This window comes from Daucus carota, chromosome 6 (genome assembly GCF_001625215.2).
Source record: "Daucus carota subsp. sativus chromosome 6, DH1 v3.0, whole genome shotgun sequence".
Taxonomy (NCBI): Eukaryota; Viridiplantae; Streptophyta; class Magnoliopsida; order Apiales; family Apiaceae; genus Daucus; species Daucus carota.
In genome coordinates, this window is record NC_030386.2 from 23,963,604 (window position 1) to 23,981,332 (window position 17,729).

Consider the following 17,729-nt stretch of genomic DNA (forward strand, 5'->3'; position numbering starts at 1 on the left):
AAAAAAGGGCTGATTGAAGCTTTTGCTTTTCTCGATGTAAGGATCTGTGGCCATCTCCCCTTGCATCTTCATACGTTAGGAACAATCCTTTGTTAGGAGGCTTAATCTTAGACAGTGCAATTTGAGAGGAACTAAATTGGTTGTTCTTATAGCTCATCGTCATCTGTACATAGGTTGTTCTTATTGTTAATGATATACAAGCAACTTCAGCAAGCATGTGCAAGGTGACAGTGACAGCTAACAACATGACAGCTAGCACAGCTCCACCTCAGCATACAGGCCACGATCTCATAGAATAGTTCGTTACTAGTTTGTTACAAAATGTGTAGATACATTCATGTATGTAAATAGTCTAGGAGTCTCTAGTAGGTTCTGTTCATCTGTCTATATAAACAGAACCATGTGTACAGTTTTCTGAAGCTTGATATTCAATACAGTTTCTGATACACAGTAATACAAGCTCTCTTCTTAGTGCATTCTTCAGTTTAGATTACATTTCTGATATGGTATCAGAGCGAGGTTACACTCTAAACTGAAGATCCAGCACCTAGTTACAGTCTTCGATTGCGTGTGAATGTACTCATATGCTTCCGCAGTAATATCAGGAACTTCATCAATGGCGGCAAATCAAGTAATAGACATAAATCATCCATATTATCTCAGCTCATCAGATCATCCTGGATTAGCGCTTGTCACAGAGGTGTTAACAGAGCAAAACTATCAGCAATGGAGCAGATCTGTCAGAATTGCTCTCTCGACCAAATTGAAGCTAGGCTTCATAGACGGAACAGTTCACAAACCTGCAACCACATCAAATCAGTATGCGTTGTGGAAACGAGGTGATGATCTGGTTGTTTCATGGATCCTGAACTCAGTCTCCACTGAAATCAGGAAAAGCATTGTGTATATGAATACATCACAACAGATCTGGGAAGATCTGTTCAAACGATACTCTCAGAGCAATGTTCCACAGCTGTTTAATCTCAGGAAGGAACTTGCTTCTCTTACTCAAGGTACTAAATCAATCAATGCTTATTTTACAACATTTAGAGGATTGATTGATGAACTTGAGAATTTGGCACCAATTCCTAGATGTATGTGTCAAAACAACAATTGTGCTTGTGGTTTAAGTGCAAGATTAGACAGTTATGAACAGCAGATTAGGTTAAGTCAATTTCTAATGGGACTGAATGATCAGTTCACAACGACTAGAGGTCAGATATTGTTAATGAATCCACTGCCTGATATCAGTAGAGCATATGCTATGCTCTTGCAAGAGGAAAGTCAAAGGAACAATGCAAATAGCATGACAACTGCTGTGACTGAAGGAGTAGCTATGAATGCTAGGTTTCAACAAAGTAATCAAGGATCTAAGCAGAAGTTTGGAAACAGAAAGGAGGAGAAGAAAGGAGGTGACTCCAGTGTGACCTGTGAGTACTGTAAACTTACAGGTCATAGCAAGGACAAATGCTTTGCTTTGCATGGATATCCTGAATGGCATAGACTGTATGGTCAGCCTAAGCCTAAAGTCAAGAACAAAATTGCTGCTAATATGATGCACAGTTCCAATGCTAATGGAGCTTCTGGAAATGATAATATTTCAACACAGAATTCAACTCTCAACACAACTGGTACAGCTGGTACATCTGGTACTTCAGTGACAGATTCACTCTCTGAGTCTCAATGTCAACAAATAATCTCTATGTTGCAATCTAAACTCCAGCCTACTACATATGCTCCTTGGATAAACAACAGCACAAATCAGGTGTCAGGTATAAATTTCCAAACTAACTCTGTCATGTTTGCATCACCTGCTGTAATGACATCTGGTAAGGAAGTTTGGATACTGGACTCTGGAGCTACACATCGTATTACTCCACACTTAGAACTTGTACACAAGCCTGTATCAGTTGCATCACAATTGCACTTACCTAATGGAGATCATTCTGCTGTTACACATATAGGCAGTGTATATCTGTCTAATGACATCATTCTGTGCAATGTGCTGGTAGTTCCAACCTTTCATTGTAACTTGTTGTCTATTCCACAACTAACACATAACACTGCATCCACTGTTATGTTTTCTTCTGCCAAATGTATTTTGCAGGACCCTGCCTTGATGATGGAGAAAGAGATTGGTGAACTGGTAGAAGGTCTATACAAGCTTAATACTCAAGCCTCCAAACCTTATTGTATCAACCCAAGCTTAAAAGTGTCAGCCAATAGTTGTTCTCAGTCCACATTACATAAGTGGAACTGGAGATTGGGTCATCCTTCTGTTAAGGTGTTAACACATATCAAAAATCTGTCCATATCTACTACTAGTGTCATGACTGATTGTGAGATTTGTCATCTTGCAAAGCAAGTTAGATTACCTTTTTTAGTTAGGGAGTCAAGTAGTTCTGCACCTTTTGATATCATACAATGTGATGTATGGGGTCCATATAAGTATAGTACTCATGGAAATTGTACAAAATTTCTGACTATTGTTAATGATTTTTCCAAATGTACATGGATCTACTTGTGCTCTTCCAAGTCTCAAGTACCTCAGCTGATCAAAAATTTTGTTGCTTATGTATTCACTCATTTTCAGAAAACAGTAAAAATTCTAAGATCAGATAATGGAAAAGAATTTGACAATACTGATCTTACTCAACACTGTTCTGAACTTGGTATACTCCAACAATATACTTGTGCTCATACCCCTCAACAGAATGGAACTGTTGAGAGGAAACATCAGCACCTTCTAAATGTTGCCAGGTCTCTTCGATTTCAGGCTAATCTTCCCATTTCTTTCTGGGGGGATTGTGTACTAACTGCTACACATTTGATCAATATCCTACCCACTCCTGTACTCAAATACAAATCCCCATTTGAGGTGCTTTTCAAGGAAAAGCCAGACTATTCCACTCTCAGAACTTTTGGCTGTTTATGTTACATTTCAGATCTATACTCTGCCTCAGACAAATTTGCACCAAAAACTATGAAGTGTGTGTTTTTAGGCTATCCGTTTAACAAAAAGGGATACAGGGTCATGGACTTGGCCACCAGAAAATGCTATGTGTCTAGAGACATTAAATTTGTGGAGGATGTGTTTCCTTTTCAGAATAATCCTGCTAGTACTACTGTTCCAACATCACCCACAATGTTTCCTGCTACACCTTTTCATGAGTTGTATATTCATGATTCTGACCAGATTGAACATACACACATTTCAACTGCTCATGACACTAGTCCTGATACTTCCCATGACAGTGACAATACTGTAGCTGACCCCCCTCCTGTTCAAAGACCTAGCAGACAGAAACAGATACCTGTTAAGTTCAAAGACTATACAGGTCTACCAGTCACCATCAGCTCTACTTCACATCATGCAGGCTTGCAGGGTACTGCTCCTCCATCCTGTAAGTACCCTATTCAAAAGTATCTCTCTTATAATGGGGGTGTTTGGAAGTTAGCTTTTTGAGATGAAATTAGCTTTTTGGATCAAATTAGATGTTTGACCAAATGAAAAAGCTAATGGATGTGTTTGGTAGTTAGCTTATTGAAATAGCTTTTTGGATCCAAAAAGCTAATTTTGAAAAAGCTAATAGGAGGAGCTTTTTCAATTAGATGATTGGCAATGTGTCTGGATAAAGTACAAACAGCTAATTCAATCAGCTATTTACCAAACACTTTTTTCCAAAACAGCTAATTTCAATCAGCTAGTCAAAACAGCTAATTCAATCAGCTAGTCAAAACAGCTCATTCAATCAGCTACAGCTAACCGCTAACAGCTAACTCCCAAACAGGGCCAATGCTTTTTCTCCAAAGTACACTCAGTTTCTCTGTGCTTCAGCTGCTATACCTATTCCCTTTACTTATAAGCAAGCTGCTACTGATAGCAATTGGCTACAAGCTATGAAACTAGAACTTCATGCACTGGAGTCTAACCACACATGGGATTTAGTACCTAAACCTGCTAATACTCATATTGTTGACTGTAAATGGTTGTTCAAAGTCAAGTATCTTCCAGATGGTAGCATTGAAAGATATAAGGCCCGGTTGGTGGCCAAAGGATTCACCCAAACCTATGGTCTTGATTATTTCGAAACGTTTGCTCCAGTTGCTAAGATGACTACAGTACGTCTTTTTGTTGCTGTGGCTGCTTCACAAGAATGGCCAATTACACAGCTTGATGTCACCAATGCCTTCTTGCATGGTGACTTGCATGAAGATGTTTACATGAGAATACCACCAGGTTATGCTCAGTTGTCTTCCATTCCTGCTACCAATGAGATTACAGACTTGTCTAATTGGGTTTGCAAGCTTGTCAAGTCTATCTATGGGCTTCGTCAAGCGCCCAGATGTTGGTTCAATAAGTTCTTTAATACTCTCAAGCAATATGGCTTTACTCAATGTCATTCTGACAACAGCTTGTTCACGTTTCATCAAGATTCTCACTTTGTTGCTGTGCTTGTCTATGTGGACGACATCTTAATTACTGGGACTGACAAATCTCTTATTGAGCATGTCATTCAGTTTATGGCAAAAGCATTTAAGGTAAAAGATCTGGGTGCCCTCAGATACTTCCTTGGTATTGAAGCTGCCAGGTCAGCTACTGGTGTTTACCTGCATCAACGCAAATACACCCTTGATATTCTGCAAGATACTGGGCTAATGGCTGCTCGTCCTTCAAAAATACCTATGGAGCAGAATCATAACTTGCATAGCAACACTAGTGAATTTCTATCTGATACAGACACATTCTTGTTCCGGCGTCTGGTTGGACGGCTAATTTACCTGACTGTTACGCGTCCCGATCTATCCTACTCTGTTCAGGTCTTATCACAGTTTATCTCTAAGCCACGTTGTGATCATCTGACAGCAGCTTACAAGGTGGTTCGCTACTTAAAACAATCTCCAGGACAAGGGTTGTTCTTTGCTCGAAATGCGAAGCCTTCTCTGCATGCTTTCTGTGACTCTGATTGGGGAGGTTGTCGTCAAACTCGACAATCCTTGACTGGGTACTGTGTTTTGTTTGGCAATACTGTCATTTCTTGGAAGTGCAAGAAACAGCACACCGTCTCCAGGTCTTCAGCTGAAGCTGAATATCGCTGTATGGCAGACACGTGTTGTGAAATTAAGTGGTTACTAGCTCTGTTCAAGACATTTGGCTATAACAAACTTACACCAGTTGCTCTAGCCTGTGATAGTCGCTCTGCTCTCTATATTGCTTCCAACCCTGTCTATCATGAGCGAACAAAGCATATAGACATCGATTGTCATCTGGTGCGTGAGCTTCTGCAGTCAGGTGTTATTACTACTACACATGTTCAAACATCTGAGCAACCTGCTGACATATTCACCAAAGCTTTATCTTCTCAGCAGCTTACCTATCTCATTTCCAAGTTGGGTGTTTGCAACATGTTTGCCACTCCCAACTTGAGGGGGGATGTTAATGATATACAAGCAACTTCAGCAAGCATGTGCAAGGTGACAGTGACAGCTAACAACATGACAGCTAGCAAAGCTCCACCTCAGCATACAGGCCACGATCTCATAGAATAGTTCGTTACTAGTTTGTTACAAAATGTGTAGATACATTCATGTATGTAAATAGTCTAGGAGTCTCTTGTAGGTTCTGTTCATCTGTCTATATAAACAGAACCATGTGTACAGTTTTCTGAAGCTTGATATTCAATACAGTTTTTGATACACAGTAATACAAGCTCTCTTCTTAGTGCATTCTTCAGTTTAGATTACATTTCTGATACTTATAGCTCACCATCATCAAGATAGTCATTATCTTCCATCATCAAAAATCAATAGATGCATTTGGCATTTGTGGCACAGTTGTCACAGAGCTCATTGTCTTGTTGTTTAGTCATTTCCGTAGGATAGATATGCGAAACATATGAAATTGGAAAGGTTTATTGTGAAGTGGGAGCTAGTTTAGGGCTTTCCTAGTGTTGGGTAGGAGTTTTTGAATAACTATTTAAAGTCCAAGTTTTAATACTACTGCCCTCAGAAATAAATTTAGGAGAATCAGAACTCCAGTGAGTTGCGTAGTGTCCTTTGACTTGCTTTTCCATCAAGTCCATGAGTAATACTGTTCCTTAGATGTTTTGATAGCTTCCAGGTGCGTCGAAGGCTTATCAATGTATAGATTTTGTTAAGAATCAGCTCAATTAAAGCAGTCAGGTGTTAAGTAAATGCCTTGCCATCATGTACACATCGAGATCTTTAATTTGTGCAACATAGGACTTAAAAGTTTTTTTTTGAGCAAATTACATTCACCCACAAGTTTCTTAACTACTTTCAAATGAAAAATGTAGTAGAAGTTGTTTGATGAAAAACTCCCATGTCATAACTGACTGTTCCGCTCGTAAGGTTTGAAACCAAAAATCAGCCTTCCCTTGAGATGCAACGCAATTTTGTAATATCACCTTTGTGTTACCATCCAGAACCGGGTTTGACATAAAAGATTTCTCATGAATAACCCACCCACGAGTGTTACCATCGTCTAACTTGAGAAAATCAAATTTCAGAAACTTATATTGATTGTGCAAATGGGACCGAGGTAAATAGATATCACTATAATGGTTATACCCGCCCTCAGGGCTGCGTTGTGTGTGATGGTCTCATACTCTCATGTGGTAAATAATAAATAGAATAGGTAGGTCTGTTGATTTGAGAGTTTAAGTTTAGATGTATTTTGGGGTATGATGGTGTTTGAGTTTTTAGGGATGGGTTAATGAACTTGAAGCCTATGATGAAGGGGGAACTAGACTGATTAGAGCTGTATATGATCGAGAGGCATGGGATGAAGTGAAATGGATATAAATTGGGTACGTAACATTCTGGTATAAGTTCCCCCAAATTGTATATTATGTGTAGGGTGTTTGAGATTTTATCTGTGTATTGTGTGCAGGTGGAATAATTGGAGGAATTGTGGAAGAAATGTACCACTAATTTTCGTTTAGTTTTGCAGGTTGCTTGCCACCTGAAGCTTCATCAATCTACATGAGCTCCCTGAACAGTGTTGAGATTCCATGATGGTCTAATCTCTTCTCCACCGCTAGACGCTAGTGTATTTAGTTGTTTCCCGTTTTTAGAAATTCAAGAAGTTATATATGCAAATTGGCTCCTGAACTCTGCCTTCTTCGCAAGCGTGCTTTACCGGACATCTTTTAGCTGAGATTCACTGGCGTTCTGATGTTGTTCATGTTGCATGGCCCAACATACTTTGACTCCACTTCTAGCAAGGTAGCTGTACTTTGTATGGAAGTCTGAAATGCAAATGCGGAAAAAAGAAAAGAGGATAACGGTAAAATTCAATATAGTTCCAGAAGTTTTGGAAATATATATAAATATATATATATATATATATATATATATAGATTTATTCCGAAAGTTGTTTTCTTGTACACGAGAATCAGCATACATTCCCCTGCCAGACTAACAACTTGCCTCGAAAATGGAAAAAAAATAAAAAGAAATGATTTGTAAATATTATCCTTAAACGGTGTCGTGTTTAGCCATTCTAGTATATTCTGTTTTAAACGATGTAAACGATGTCGTTTCATGGCATATGCAAATATCTTCCAGTCAGCTGATTACACGACGTCGTTATAAGGTGGGAATACATTATTAAGAATTAGGGTTGTATCACTAAATCTCACATTTCTTTCCTCGCTCCGCCGCGTTTACGCTGCCTCACTCCACCACGTTTACGCTGCCTCACTCCCATCACTCCAAGCAATAAAGGTATCAAATATGTGTGTGTGTGTGTGTATATGAATCATTATCTTTGTTGAATAAATCAATATCTTTATGTATGATGACATAATTTTTTTATTCTATCTTTTGTTTAGGGGTTTTAATTAATTGTTGAACTTTCGCTTATATATGCGGAAATGGTTGTCACTTTTTTCCAAATTTGATAATGTTTGGTTGAATTGTTGACATACATGGGTCTTATGAATAATTGTTCTATAAATTCGGTGCTATGATAAATTTTATTAGTTGTCACTACCCAATTAGCCATTATACATATACTTAGTTAGATTTATATCGTAGCATTATTGTTTGCATTATCCTTTTCAGTTTGGTTCTTACTTCTTTTGGTATTTAGAGATATGGACAGTGATGCTAACACAAGGCGGCTTCATTGTGGAGACGCAATTGATGTCATCAGTAACCTGCCCAGTGACTTGCTAGACCTCATTCTGAAGCAATTACCGATTGATTGTGTAGCAAGAATGAGCACTGTCTCAAAAATATGGAGGGGGAAATGGGAAATGCACCCACATCTAGTTTTTGATGACTTTTTCTTCGACCGGATTTCTCAGAGGTTTTCTTTTAGGAATAGAGAACTTGAATTATATGAATTTTCAAGAACTGTCAGCAGTATTCTTCTAGGTCGTAGTGGTCTCATATTAAAGTTTGTTCTATGCATCCCTTATGATCTCCCTCTTCGTCACTGTTCAGATATAGATATTTGGATTAGAAACATATCAAACAAGGGAGTTAGGGAAGTGCAACTTCATAGTCGTCGTTCATCCGTTTCCTACCGAATACCATCTTATTTGTTCTCATGTTCGGATTTGACTCGTCTGAGTATAAGTTATTGTATTCTCACACCACCTCTGATGTTTGAAGGTTTTCGTAATTTGATTAGTGTTTCTCTTGTGGGTGTCAAAATTACTGCTTACACATCATTTGGGGCTCAACTTAGAAAACTATATTTGCAAAGTTGTGTTGGGATTGAACATTTGGGCCGTCAATTTAAATATTATATCAATCTCACTTTTTTGAGTATCACCGATTCTGGGGAAATTGATTGGCAATGGTTTGGATGCACCCGAAAGGTAAATGTTTCTGTTCTCATGTTGTGTGGAAAGGCAAAGAAAATTGTGGATTTGGAAGAGCTAGTTGACAATATGCCTAGAATCGGTAATCTTCATCTTGATGGCTCTTTCCTTAAGGTAATTAAAGTACACTACGTACAATTTTTTTGATTGATATTGTAATTATAATATATTAATTATATTTTCAACCAAATGTGTTGGAATTTTAAAAAATTTCTGATATACAGGCATGTGTGTGTGTGTGTTGATAGTTTTTGGAATCAGGTGCAGCGATTAGGAGGCATATACTAACAATGGATGCTTTGAAATATCTGACCCTTGACAAAGTTGGATTTTATGATTTGGGTCAGATTAAAAATGTTATTTGCTTGATGGGAATTTCGCCCAAACTGGAAAAACTCGTCATGAACCTGGTGAGAACTAGTTCCTGAAATTCTGTTTTTATTATAGCTTTTTCTACTGTGTATGAAAGACTTGCGGTCCTCTCTGTAAGTGATATTCACATTTATCTATTCTTTCCACCCACTTTGGCTTAGATTTTGCTTTGTTTTTCTTTCACTTTATTCTCCAGCTATATTTTATTCCTACTTTCTCTTTATTTATCACGTCATAAAAATGTCCTCATATTGTCTATGATAGCATTGTATTGTATTTAGTCCTGATGGTTTATATTGTATCTGTCATCATATATCCTCTTCTTGTTTGTTCTCCTGGTTGGTAAGACGACAACTCAAATCTGTCTATAAGGTTTACGGATATCCTTGATCTCTTGGTAATAAGAGGTTGAGGACTGAAGTCGGAGTAGTCAGGTGTGCATGCATATTTAAATTTCTGTTATTGACCTTACTAGTAATATGAAAATCCATCAATAAAATATTAGGATGAATATCTACAAAATATCTCTTACTAACATAATTCTGATTGAATACATAATTATCCTAAAATATGGTCAAGTACTATTAAATGAATTGTACATGTTGATGAGTACTATGCTCTTCTGTTAACTTTGTATGCAGGAATTTGATTTGAAGTGGTGGAATTACGTGGAAGAAAGCAGGGAACAAATGGTGTCATCGGTTGCACAATATTTGCAATCACTATACTTGGTTGGCATGACTTTTAACCGACTTGAAACTGTGGAAATATATGTCGTGGAGAATTCGGCTGAGCTCGAGTTCATAAAGCTTTTGCTTGCATCTTCTCCTTCGCTTAGATCGATGAGAATTCTTAACATGATTAGTGACCGTAAAGAAGCGTTAAGGATTTCGCAAGAGTTAATGAGGTTCCCCCGAGCATCTACAAATGCAGAGATAATATGGAGGTAACCAGCAGTATTGGTAGGTTCATTTTGAAAGTTAATGCTGAACATTGAACAATATGAACTCCTTGGGATTGTTCATTTTGTGGTTGCAGAATCAGACCCCTTTTTGTGGCTCTAGAACTGGAGATCTTTTTTCTGGATTTCATTAAGTTTAATTTCAATGACAGCAATGTTTTTAATTTTTGTTTTTTTTCCTTTGATATTTAAATGGTGTTCATGTTTAAAGTTCTGTAAACTGTAGGCTACAAGTAGTCATGGCTGCTTCTCTATTTCACAATATTTTGATGTTTAGCTCTTTGCCTGTCTATTTTTCGAAACTAAAGTACCTTTAACTAAGTATTCGGAAGTCTCAAATATACTCCATTTCAAATTCAACCAAGGAGATTCACTCTTGTTATTGGAAGTCTGAGTGTTGCTCTGTTTTTACCCGCCCTGTCCTATTTTTTTACGATTCTGGGTGAAATTTTTTAAGTAAATCAATTATTGATCTCCGCGTGTAATAAATCAACCACTTGGACACTTGGTTGCAAGTTGCCCCGTGCAGACGCGCTTTGTTCTCATCACACAAACATTGACCATGCTAAAACTATATAAACAAACTACAAGTCTCAACCATTTCATCACAAACCATGTCTAATTTCATCCATTTCATTCTCCTGTCCTCCCTGCTCCTCTCCCTGTCTTCTGCTCAACAATCTCTCCACCCTCGTGCATTGCTCTTACCCGTCTCGAAAGACCCGAAAACGCAACAATTCTTAACGAAAATCAGCCAGAGAACTCCATTAGTCCCTACAACTCTTGTTGTTTCACTCGGAGGCCGCCAACTTTGGGCTGACTGCTACAACAATTTCAGTTCTTCCTCCATTCGCCGGCCTAAATGTGGCGCTGCTCAGTGCTCGTTAGCCGACTCTGATGGCTGCAGGAACAACATCTGTGGTGCCGACCCTGAAAACCCTGTCACACGAACTATCACGTACGATGATGTTGTCAGTGACATTGTCACCATAATATCGACCGACGGATCGAGGCCTGGCCCTGTTTTTACGATACGAGATTTTGTTTCGCTTTGTGCACCTTCGTCGCTGTTGGAAGAGCTTGCCAGCAATGCAGTAGGCTCTGCTGGTTTAGGAAGGACTCGCGTCTCGCTTTCTTCACAACTAGCTGCTAGATCGAGTTTCAAGAGACAATTCGCAATGTGCCTCCCCTCTTCGACGACCGCTAACGGTGTCATAATATTCGGAGACGTTTCGTATAAATTTCTCCCCAACATCGATGCTACCAAATTTCTCAAATTTACGCCAATTCTGACCCATCCGTCGCCTGACAAGTCAGCTGAATATTTCATCGGGGTGAAAAAAATTAAAATTAACGGAAAGGCAGTTCCGATAAATTATTCATTGTTAACTATCCAGAACGGTGGAACGCAGCTCACTACTGGAAATCCCAACACTGTAATGAGGACTTCAATCTACAATGCAGTGACCGCGGCCTTTATAAACGAGGCCACAGCCATGAACATCACTAGAGTGGCCTCAGTCGCGCCTTTTGGTGCCTGTTTTGATGAAAAAACGGTGGCAGGCAGCAGGTTAGGCGCGAAGGTTCCAGTTATCGACCTTGTTCTGCAGAATGAGAACGTCGTGTGGACTATTACAGGGTCGAATTCGATGGTTCAGGCTGGAACCAATGTGTTGTGCCTTGGATTTGTGGATGGAGGCAAGGACCCGAGGATTCCGATTATAATTGGAACGCATCAGCTGGAGGATAATGTTCTGCAATTTGATCTAGCAACATCAAGGCTAGGTTTCAGCAATACTCTGTTGGCGCGACAGACGACATGTTCAAATTTTAACTTCACATCGACTGCTTAAGTAGAATTTTGTGTACTTATGTTATGAGATAGTGTCATATATGGCTCACTCAAAGAAAATTTTTAAATGAAATTCAAGTTCTCAAAACACGCCATACATAGATTCTGAGGAGGCTGAGCCATTTTATAAAGATAGACACTATTATTAACATTATATAAATTTTGAAGAATCATACATGTTGCTTAATAGTGCCCTTAATCATCATTGGTGGTTTCTGAAAAAGGCCATCATCTGGTTATACACAACATTATTAGCAGTAACTCCCATTATGAAGTCTGCATGAGCAAATTCCTTAACAAATTGAATATCCAGCTTGTCCACATCATGAAACCTCAGGCTGTCGAGCAATATCTGCACATCCTTCGTATCAGAAAGCTTGTCTTTGCCTCCGTAGCTGAGAAACAAAGGAAGATTCTTTGGAATGTTGCTCATATTGTAAATAGGTGGTGTGGCTTTTCCATAATGCTCCATATTGGACTTTACACTCCCATAGTCGAATTTTGCTAATTTTCCAAACCGAATGGCTGCAAATTTTTTCAAAAATATTTTAAAGTTAGCGGCGAATATAAATTGCACATAAAGATAAGAACACAAGTTTTCATATACTCCCATATAAGTCGTTTGACTTCTTACAGACATCTTTAAAAGGTCTGACCACGTATTATCTAAAGTTCGTATTTTAAAAATTTTATATGAGACTAATACTTAGTTGTAACTTACATTGAGCTAAATGCACCAGATTCTTGGTTGCTGTTGATTGAGGCTCATTCTTCAGGAATAAATCAACGGTGGAAGTGTTGAGACAGCAGTTTGGGCCTTCAAATATTCAGAGGAAGAAACAGATTGTAAAATTAGTTAATCAAAATTGATATCTTGATTAGCTAGCTAGTCCTGCAGTAATTAACTAAGTTGTTAATGATATGAGAATGAGAGTTAAAAGAGGATGATGTACAAGTACCTGTCATTTCAGTAATCAAATCATAACAGTCGACTCCTGGATTAGCACACAAAGCCTTGAGAAAAATAGCTACCGGCACTCTGTTGAAATTTTAAGCTTCTCAGTCATGTCAGAACAAGTGTTGAAGAATTAATTTAAGTGACATTATCATAATTTTTGATTATTACGTACCCAACTGGATTAAATTCTGCTATGCCCAACAAGTCTGTAATCTGTCAATGTATAAGGGTCATTAGTCATTAGTAATGTTGGGAATTAATTTCTGTCTTGAGTCGAGATAAGCCACTGAAAGGATGATCTGGAGATAGAATACATACCTCACCAACGAAGGCTTTGGCAGCAAGGTTACCAAGTGCAGTTGTTATGTGGCTAACATACGCGATTGGGCTCAACAATGCCGCTGATTTGACCTTGTCTACCTGATTTCCTTCTGAGAATGCTGCGAGTGCTGTCAAAGTTCCCTGTTTATGCACACAATTAAACACCCGGATTTTCTTAGATATGCAAGCTCTGAAAAGTAATGGAAGATTCACATTAAGTGAGAGTTAAAATGAGAATTACCAAGGAATGTCCAACATAATGAACCTTCTGTCCAGTTTGTTTGAAGACATAATCAACAGTGGCTGATAGCTCATGAGTTACCAGATCATCCCACGTCCAGTCCCAAAATTTCTGTACCATAATGGTATTTGATAATTCACTCAATTACATGAACTCTTGTAGAGTTAATAGTATGGTTACTTGATTTGTTAGAGGGTTACCTTATTGTCGGGATCAAGAGAAAGATGGCGTCGGCTGAATCTGGTGCCTCTGGTATTAGCAATCCACACATCATAACCATTATCAGCCAATATAAATGCTAGAGATTCGTTGGCTGAATTCAGCATCCATGTCATTCCATCCTGCACCATTCATTAACTTATTAGTATGTTTATTTTTATTTTATTTAAAATGTATGTTATAAACAAATATCCGATTGATGTATAATAGACAGTTTTGCACATCAGAGCAAATATATGCAAAGTTTTCTATTTTCTGGTGTGCCAGTGCATGCATGGGCATGGCTGGCGAGAAAAGGAAGAGAACGATTATTGTCGGGATGATATCATAAAAATTTAAATACTGACGCACACATGCATCAACGAGCAGGAACAGGGCAAACAGGAGAGGAGACTTGTTAGTGTAAGCAAGGGAAGAGGAGATTGAGTGTACAGATACTATGCAGAAGACTAAAAGGGTAACATAGATCCGACCCATTTTACAATTGGCTCCGAGGAATCTACTGATCTACTGTATGAAGAATGAAACATGACTACAGCCCATATTGTTTTTAACTCCATAGATCCACTAGTTCTTAAAAGTGGGTGCAACTTTATCAACAAAACAGAATGTGGATGGACAGAGGGAATTCTGGTAAAAAGACATTCCACTTATTAATAAAATTATTAGTATATAGAAAATACCATGCATAGTTAAATTTTTATACACCTTAGTACCTTACCTACTTACAAGTCCAAAGTCAAAGGTAAAGTGACAATTTGAACCAGTACAAGAAGAGTGCATCAGCATTGACCTTCGTCTTACCACTAATGCTTACTGCTTATGAGTGATGAAGACCTTTGAAAAAGAAGAGACTAGAATTTTTACCCACACAAGACTACTAAGTTTATTAACACTAATTGTCTACTAGTAATAATTGTAAATGAAGCAAACTTTACTTTTTGAGGCATGAATTCTAAAGATCACCATGTTATAATTCCTTTTTGAGTTGAAAAAAAACCACGCGGATTCCTTCAATTATTAACAGATGCATCAGATCATCAGAGTAACCGAGTAAGGAAATAAAGTAAAGTAAGTAGAAGTTCTTGCAGAGATTCACACAAGCATCAAAGTTATCAGACTACTTTCATACGAATTTTAGCTGAAGTTGGCACTCGGAAACAAATCTACCACATTTCAACAGGTTACTACCTCCGTCCCGGTCAATAGTATATACTAGACTCTAGAGGTCGGAAACGCGGCACAGATTTTAATCTTTCAATAATATATAGTTCTGCAACTTGTTTTTAGATTTAAAATACATGTCGAATGGTGAAAAACAGACGTATATAATTGAAGGAGACGTAGAGAATATTAAATAAAGATGTTCTTGAAAATTTTTAATTCATCTCACCACAAGAAGGCCATGCTGCAACAGGACCGGCTGTTTATTACCACCAGCGCCTTGACCATTTCGACCCTCTGGAAATCTCGAAATGCTTATTATATATCCATCATCTGTCACCACCTGCACCATCAACAACAATATCTTAGATTTACATCTTCATACATACGTGTCTTAAATGCACATATAAATAACATATCAATAAATAAACACATGCGTTATTTATTAGGTGCATGGTTACTGGCAAGCATAACGCTAAAAAGGCTCCTACTTACATGATGCTCTTGACATTTATAACCAGCATGCAAGATAGTAGCGCAAGAGCATAAGCCAGTCACCGCCAGATCACCCTGATCGACGCTCTTGAGGCCGAACCCGCCACGGCCCGAGGCTGAGGCGGCTCGATCAGGGTGAATGGCAACGAGCAAAACAACAATGGCTGCGACCACTCTGAATAAGCTGTGGACAGCCATCTCTGTTTTTTGCTATGTGAAGAGAATTGGATATTGGATATATATGAATGAATGAACACTGCCTTTGCTTCAAAGCAAGTATTTATAGGCAATGTTAAGCAGTTAAAAGGAGTGTGAAAATAAGAAAGGGAGTTGAGATCTTTTTCTTGATTATCACCGATAAGATTTATAAATGGCTTCTGGTATGAAAGCGGAGACTTTTGCCTTGGTGTGGCCCCACATTTCTTTCCATCATCTTGACACACTCATCACCATTGTCTTAATTTTAATCATTATCCTCAAAATCGGATTAATTTCAATTATTATTTTATAACTCGTTAAACTGAATAGATATTTAATAAGACATCTAAATAATTTATAATCATTTTTTCCGTATTTTGAGTAATTATCTGATTCCTGATTTTTACGACACTGGTTATGACTGACATCGATTATAATGGCGAAGAAATTGTAGTTGGATGGACTTGACCACCATGCATAACCATAAACTTGAGGAGATGTTTGTACGTATGTGCATGGGAATATAAGAGTGTATACATTGCACACGCATATGGAAGTACAATTTACCCACACGCACAATTGGACGCTGAGTGATCTGATTCTAGACAGAATCGGAACAGAATGCAGTTGGGAGATGGAAGAGTGGAGGTTATATTTCACAAGTTGTGCAACCTCTTATGACATGTGTTTGTTAAGAGATAATCCCATTTCTTACGGAAGAACAAGCCATAATAAGGCAAGCTCGGTCAGGTAAGAAACGAATGTATGTTTATAAACGTGTAATAATTATCGTTCTAGGCAATACTAGGAACGGCAAAATATAAGGATAAGTCGTCTGTGAAACTGTGACTCGAATTTCTAAATTTATAATATAGCAAATATTATCTTTAGTGCCGGTATTCTCCGATTGACATATATATACTCGTCGAGTATAAATATAAAAGGTTTTCGTAATTTCCTTTTTTTCGTTTTTCTTTGCTTTTAAAAAACAGTATTTGTTTGACCGTTGAACTAAATAGAACTAATTAGCCGGGGAAAAAAAAGCCCAACTAAAACTACAGTATGCATGTGACGTAACAAGTTATAAACTGAAAATAAATGAACCATCAAGAAGTATTTTTTTGAAAAAAGACAAGCAGAGAGCTCCAAATAAGCAAAAGTGTTGTTGCAGTTAACGAGAAACAAGGAAAAGAAATCTAGAGTCAGTTTGTATGGGTTTTAAAGTCCAAATAGGGCTGTAAATCGATACGGACTATCCGGTGTCTCGGCTCATATCCGGCTCGAAAATATGATACATGTCTCATATTCGTTTTGAAAACGATCCAAATCTGGCGGAAAAATTAAGCCCGTATAATATATGATCCCGGATACGAGCACACCTATACCCGCTCAGATTCGGGCTCATATAACTTTTCATAATATGATCCTACCCGAATAACCGAATATGATCCGCGGTTCATATTCGATTCAAACTCATATACATATTATATTTTAACACCATCATATTTGCAAGTAAATAGTTATCATTTTATAAAATTTTAATATCTTATTTAAGTTTATATCTTCATAAAATATGATTTATTTAATGTGATCATACTTATTATCTTCATATATATTTAATAAATGATATATATCAATATATAACTATAAGTTTTAATTTAAAATTATTATACTTTATAATATTATGTTTACTTAGACTAATGATAATTATTTGAACAAATGAAATAAAGTGTTAGTGGATCATATTTGGCTCATATTCGATGGATCATAAACTACCCGGTTAAAAAATAGAAAATACGATACTGGATCATATCCGGTTCAGATCCGAATCTCAAATACCCGGGATCGGTTTAGATCCGAATAAAACGATCCCGGACCCAAATCTGGACAAGCTAAAAATAATATGATCCGGTACTTGAGCAGAGGGGTACCCGGGATCACCCGGATCATTTTACAGCCCTAAGTCCAAACTAATAAGTCGTAACCTCAGAAAACTAGTTGAGAAGCCGCGCGTTGCGGCGGCCTATAAAAATTATATCAACGATCTAATATTAATATTTGTAGAATGCAATAATTTTGTGGCTGTATATAAA

The 17,729-nt window shown here is 37.8% G+C and overlaps 3 protein-coding genes across 3 annotated transcripts; 2 read left to right on the top strand and 1 right to left on the bottom strand.

The window, feature by feature from the left end:
- Window positions 1-8,120: 8,120 nt before the first annotated feature.
- Window positions 8,121-10,177, top strand: LOC108227589 (F-box/FBD/LRR-repeat protein At1g13570-like). Its single transcript, XM_017402825.2, has 3 exons — window positions 8,121-8,969; window positions 9,104-9,265; window positions 9,869-10,177. Exons 1-3 carry the CDS (start codon window positions 8,121-8,123, stop codon window positions 10,175-10,177), a joined length of 1,320 nt encoding a protein of 439 aa, XP_017258314.1.
- Window positions 10,178-10,802: 625 nt separating this feature from the next.
- On the top strand, window positions 10,803-12,146 carry LOC108224258 (probable aspartic proteinase GIP2). Its single transcript, XM_017398778.2, has one exon. It carries the CDS (start codon window positions 10,803-10,805, stop codon window positions 12,039-12,041), a length of 1,239 nt encoding a protein of 412 aa, XP_017254267.1. The 3' UTR covers window positions 12,042-12,146.
- LOC108224257 (triacylglycerol lipase 2) lies at window positions 12,142-15,769 on the bottom strand. Its single transcript, XM_064079728.1, has 9 exons — window positions 15,439-15,769; window positions 15,173-15,286; window positions 13,761-13,901; window positions 13,561-13,671; window positions 13,317-13,460; window positions 13,171-13,211; window positions 13,000-13,079; window positions 12,762-12,857; window positions 12,142-12,565 (listed from the first exon to the last, which is right to left on the bottom strand). The coding sequence occupies exons 1-9, from the start codon at window positions 15,634-15,636 to the stop codon at window positions 12,243-12,245; spliced, it is 1,248 nt and encodes a 415-aa protein (XP_063935798.1). The 5' UTR covers window positions 15,637-15,769; the 3' UTR covers window positions 12,142-12,242.
- Between the last annotated feature and the right edge of the window lie 1,960 nt (window positions 15,770-17,729).

Coding starts and splice junctions, on each gene's coding strand:
- LOC108227589 (XM_017402825.2), top strand. CDS start 8,121: ATGGACAGTGATGCTAACACAAGGCGGCTTCATTGTGGAGACGCAATT. Junction 8,970..9,103: donor TTGATGGCTCTTTCCTTAAG/GTAATTAAAGTA, acceptor GTGTGTTGATAG/TTTTTGGAATCAGGTGCAGC. Junction 9,266..9,868: donor AAAAACTCGTCATGAACCTG/GTGAGAACTAGT, acceptor CTTTGTATGCAG/GAATTTGATTTGAAGTGGTG.
- LOC108224258 (XM_017398778.2), top strand. CDS start 10,803: ATGTCTAATTTCATCCATTTCATTCTCCTGTCCTCCCTGCTCCTCTCC.
- LOC108224257 (XM_064079728.1), bottom strand. CDS start 15,636: ATGGCTGTCCACAGCTTATTCAGAGTGGTCGCAGCCATTGTTGTTTTG. Junction 13,461..13,560: donor ATTATGTTGGACATTCCTTG/GTAATTCTCATT, acceptor GTGCATAAACAG/GGAACTTTGACAGCACTCGC. Junction 13,212..13,316: donor CCAAAGCCTTCGTTGGTGAG/GTATGTATTCTA, acceptor ATACATTGACAG/ATTACAGACTTGTTGGGCAT.